This window comes from Eurytemora carolleeae, unplaced genomic scaffold (genome assembly GCF_000591075.1).
Source record: "Eurytemora carolleeae unplaced genomic scaffold, Eaff_2.0 scaffold1963, whole genome shotgun sequence".
Taxonomy (NCBI): domain Eukaryota; kingdom Metazoa; phylum Arthropoda; class Copepoda; order Calanoida; family Temoridae; genus Eurytemora; species Eurytemora carolleeae.
In genome coordinates, this window is record NW_019398501.1 from 29,646 (window position 1) to 34,743 (window position 5,098).

The 5,098-nt window shown below is 31.7% G+C and overlaps 1 protein-coding gene across 2 annotated transcripts; it reads right to left on the reverse strand.

Annotated features, from left to right (window-relative positions):
• Window positions 1–599: 599 nt before the first annotated feature.
• Window positions 600–4,783, reverse strand: LOC111717441 (homeobox protein Hox-B9a; the record flags this gene model as incomplete). 2 transcript variants are annotated; one of them, XM_023492945.1, is given in 4 exon segments in its annotated part: window positions 600–1,630; window positions 2,842–2,942; window positions 3,456–3,518; window positions 4,691–4,783. In XM_023492945.1, coding segments are annotated over 4 exon segments (289 nt in total), but the record flags the coding sequence as incomplete, so codon positions are not given.
• Between the last annotated feature and the right edge of the window lie 315 nt (window positions 4,784–5,098).

The following is a 5,098-nucleotide window of genomic DNA, read 5'->3' on the forward strand; positions in this document are numbered from 1 at the left end:
ACAAAGGTTTAAAATATACCTTTTTCAATCGGGCATGAACATTTTTGAATTTGGATTTTAAACTTCCTCTTTCGACCCCCCCCCCCTGCTCTTCAAAGTTAAAACATATATTTTCCATTTATATTCCCACCTTGAGACCAATTGACCCCAAGTTAAATTATGTACATTTTTGGGCAGTTTGGGGGAATACAAGTCTTTAAAACACCTTTCCAATCAGAAGGAATTAAAAGCTTTCCCTGAATGAATCTCGGTACTTTAAAGGGACTGTCAACGAGTATTTAAGTGACTCCTTATTTGCAAAGTGTATGTAAGGTTCACGGTGGGTACCCTTGGAAGCTTTGTCTGATCAAAAACGCGTGAGATATCCATAATTTTTTATTTTAAACAAAAATAGTCAGACTTAAACATTTTTTTAAAGCAAGAAAAACGAGGATATCTTCCAAATGATTGTTCAGATAAAGGTTTAAACTGTACCGATGTGAATAGAGCATGCCAATCAGTAAATGAGGATATATTCACGCCTAAAGTCGATCCCTTTAATAGATTCAAATAAAAAGCTTTTTAAGAATTTAGTCAACTGTACAAAAACTAGTTCAGTCTTACAAAAGAAATTCTTTTATTTAATTAAATAAAAATTACTTAAATTTCATTTCAATTAAAATCTTCTAAATGGTAATAGGTGCAGAGTGTACAGTACATGATTAATGTACATAAATACATCAACACATTTGTTTAATTTTAACAGGAAATTATCAGTTTTTTCTAAGTTAAAGAGGAAGGGAGAAGTGCAGAGGGCAGCTTATTTTTTGTGACAGAAAACTAAAAACATTTTATAGTTTCAAGAACAAAGGGACTGTGCTGAAAAGTAAATAGTGAAAACATTGTTTAATTTTGATATTAATCCTAAATGAATTAACTTCTTTATGCTCTTCTGTCGGAAATTGTTAAGTTATCATGAAAAGAAGAATATTGATACTTTTTTCTTCCCGAACTGATAACTGCCGTGCATGAAAAGGGTTTCAACAAACTATATTTGCAAATTTTTTGAGGTATTCATCCAGCAAATATTTAAATACTTGACTTAGATTTAAAACTTTACTATACAAATTCTTATAGAAAATCCTAAAAACTGATTTTATCAACATTGATAAAACCATTAAAACATTAACATTATATCAGGGTTAAAAAGGGTTGAAAACACACTAAAAGCCTTACAATTCCACCAGTGTTTAATCACATTTATGTTTTTTTGTATTGTTCGTCACCATTTATCGCCATTTTGTTTAACGAAATGGCTAACATGGAACTTAACAGTCCACCTGGAGGTGGAACGGGTCTGGATTGGGAACAATTTGCGGCATTCCCTCAAAGTGCTGCGCGTATGGCGCAAACGCAAAGTGACGCGAAGGTGTGCTAGGAGACCGACCAAAGTCAGAGAAGGCTCTGGGGGATTGTGGTTCAGTCTTCGGCTGTGCATTCCAGCTGTCCGGTTGATCAGTCAGCTGATCGGCCAGCTGCTCAGTCAGCTGATCCAGCCGAGGCTCAAACTCTGGCCTCCTGCCCCACGAGGTGTCATCCTCGTGAGGCTTTGACTCTGCTCATGGTTTCAGCCCAACATGCCCCGAAGATCCTGAAACAAAGTTTAATCTTTAATCTCCGCCATATTGTAAGTTTATTCTACATTGTTCTTATTGAAATATGAGATATTATAGTTTTACAGGTTGAGAGGGTATAGACGGTTAGAATTAAACAAAGTACAGATCAGGTTTCATTTATTTATTTAAATCTAAATTAGTGCAACAATTTATATTATCAAGGTGCACAATAAGAATGAATTTCTACACGCTCACTTTATTAAGACGCACTATATCTTTGTCAAGTAAGTTAGTTTAATTTAAATTAGTAACTTATTTATAAAGTATAACAAGAAAATACTAAATAAAGTGTCGGTATGCCGAGTCCATTAGCGCCTGATCCAATCAGGGTTCAGTCATGTGTTTGTTGTCTATTCTGAACCAAAAGAAATAGTATGGCGGTAACATCTATCTTCCTATCTATCTCATTAACCAATAAGAGATATGAATCCTTCAATCAGCGCTCTCAGTAAATGGAAATATTTACACCCTATAGTTGAACTATAACCTATATTATGACACTCTATAACCATATTAAAGCACACTATACCTATGATATGATACCAATTATAACTATATACCTTTTTATTATGACACTATACCTATACTATGACATTTTGTATTTATAGTATGACACTCTAAATCTATAGTATGACTATATACCTATATTATGATTATATAGCTATATTATAACACTATGCCTATATTATGACTATATACCTATATTATGATTATATACCTATATTATAACACTATGCCTATATTTTCACATTATACCTATATTATGATTATATAGCTATATTATAACACTATGCCTATATTATGACTATATACCTATATCATGATTATATACCTATATTATAACACTATGCCTATATTATGATTATATACCTATTTATTATGACACTATACCTATAGTATGACTATATACCTATACTATGACATTTTGTATTTATAGTATGACACTTTAAATCTATAGTATGACTATATACCTATATTATGACAAATTTTATTTGTATAATGACTATATATACCTATAACCTATACTATAATACTATACCTATATTATGATTTTATACCTATATTTTGACTATATAGGTATTTTATGACTTTATACCTATAGGATGACTATTCACTATATAGGTATTTTATGACTTTATACCTATATTATGACTATTCACTATATAGGTATTTTATGACTTAATACCTATATTATGTGCTTGATTAGCTTGTTGGGAGTGGGATGACCCATCTCCACTACTGGGCTGATTAGACTGTCTTTGACTGTTCTTCTTGCTCTTCATCCTCCTTATGCAGGGTTTCATTATTAGGTCTCAACCCTCCCAATGAGTCTGTTACAGCTGGCCAACCAGCCAAAATCTTTAAGGAAAAAAATCCCCAATAGTAGTTGAAGGGACTGTAAGTATAATTCAATGTGAACCTCCATAATAAGATGGAAATGCCCGATTAACAACGGTACCCTTGAAACCTTTATGTTTTAAAGTGTTTCATTCTGATAATTTCTATATGTTCTCCTGCCGGAGATATGGGAAAGTCACTTTTATAGAAAATCCACAATTTAAAATAATCAGTTTTTAAAATTATAAACATTGATATCTAATTCATACTTGATCAGACAAACCTTACAAGGTACCGTAGTGAATCGGGGTATGGCCATCATTGCATGAATGATAATTTGAAATCACACTTACAATGCCTTTAAAGAAAGGGAAAATGTTTTCAGAAAATAGAAAAAACTCGTTAATTTCACTATTTTGTTGATTCAAATACCCCATGTAATATCAATAATGAAAACCTGACCTATTTTGAAACCAAATTTTAATCTGTCGTTCTGTGAGATTCAAATTTCTAGCTAGCTCCCATCTGGAATATTTAGAGGTTAATCTTACCCAACCTTTCTTCAAAATTTGAACAAATTTGACCAAACTGTGTGCCACAAAATTTGTGGCAATGAAGAATTCGACCAAGTTGAGTACGTCAAAATTTCATTTAATAAATAATAAAATAGCAATAAAAAATCTAATAAGCTTTGAGTCACAAAATTTAAGATAATTACTTGACCAAGCTGCGTCTCCCAAAATAAAAATTCTAAACATTGACAAAGCTGTGTGTCCCAATAAATGAAAAAATTATAAAAATTGATCAAGCTGTGTGCCCCAATAAATGAAAAAATTGTAAAAGTTTACAATGCCGTGTGTCCCAAAATTAAAAAATATAAAATTTGACCAAGCTGTGTGTCCCAAAAACAGATGTTTCTATGCTCTTAATACTCTAGCAGCCCCTCCATTGAAAGTCAAGCCATGGTGAAGATAGTTAAATCTTTCATAAAGAATTTTTTTTTTTTGATGGTTTGGCTTCCACGAGAAGGTCTACTACAGTTTTAAGAACAGGGTGGACAAAAAGAAACGAATATGACGGAGAGATAATACACCCTGTACCGGGAACACTCAAACAAAAAACTTCAAAAATATTCATTTTTATAAAGTTTTATTTCCTACATTAGACATTAAAAGTTATGAAGTAAATTCGCTGTAATCTTTTTTCCAAATAAAGAGAGTTGATAACTTTTGAATCTGGAAACTGTAATTTTGTCCGGGTGAATAGAAGATCTTAGTAAAATCTCATCTCCCATTGGTCAGATCGACAAACTTTCTTAAGAAAATATGTCCAATGAGAGTTGAGATTTGTTCCATTGGATTTAAATTAGTTTCGTCCGTAAAGCAGAATCAATGGGCACAGTTTTGTAAACTCTATTCAAATCAAGTTTTTTGACTTTTGAAAGGCCCCACAAGAATTTGAAATATTTTTTATATATTGCATGACTCAATACGTTTACTTTTTCACAAAGAACAAGGTTTACTTTGACGTATATAAGACTATAAGACTAAACAAATATTGGTGGAATTGGGCACAATGGTAATAGAAGCCACGCTTATGGAAAATACGGTTTAAAATTTGATAAACTTTTAATGTTTTCATGTTTTTGTTAGAGTATTCCCAGGGTACACAAGCACTACTACCCCTGCTCCATATACCTTTTTTGCTTAGAAACATATGCATTGAATAGATATTCTTTTTCTAATTCTGCCAATTGAAATTTGGAATAGGGTTTCCTCTTCTTTCGGACACTGCAATTGTTTATTTTCAACCTCATGCTATGCTTTCTGGACCAGGTTTTAACTCGAACGGAACATTGTTTTAATGAGAAAAAAAATAAAAAAAGGAGAAAAAGAAAGGGAGTGAAAGATGGAAAAGCAGGTTAATGAGAGGGAAAAGGGAAAAATAAGGATAAAATTAAATAAAGCGAAATGTTTAACAAAAAAACTTCCGAATTAAAGAGAAGTTAGCATTGTAAATTTAAACTATAAGGTTTTTAAAGAAAGTTAACAACAAAACACATTTTAAAATGGAATTTAAGAAAATAACTGTTATATATGAAAAAA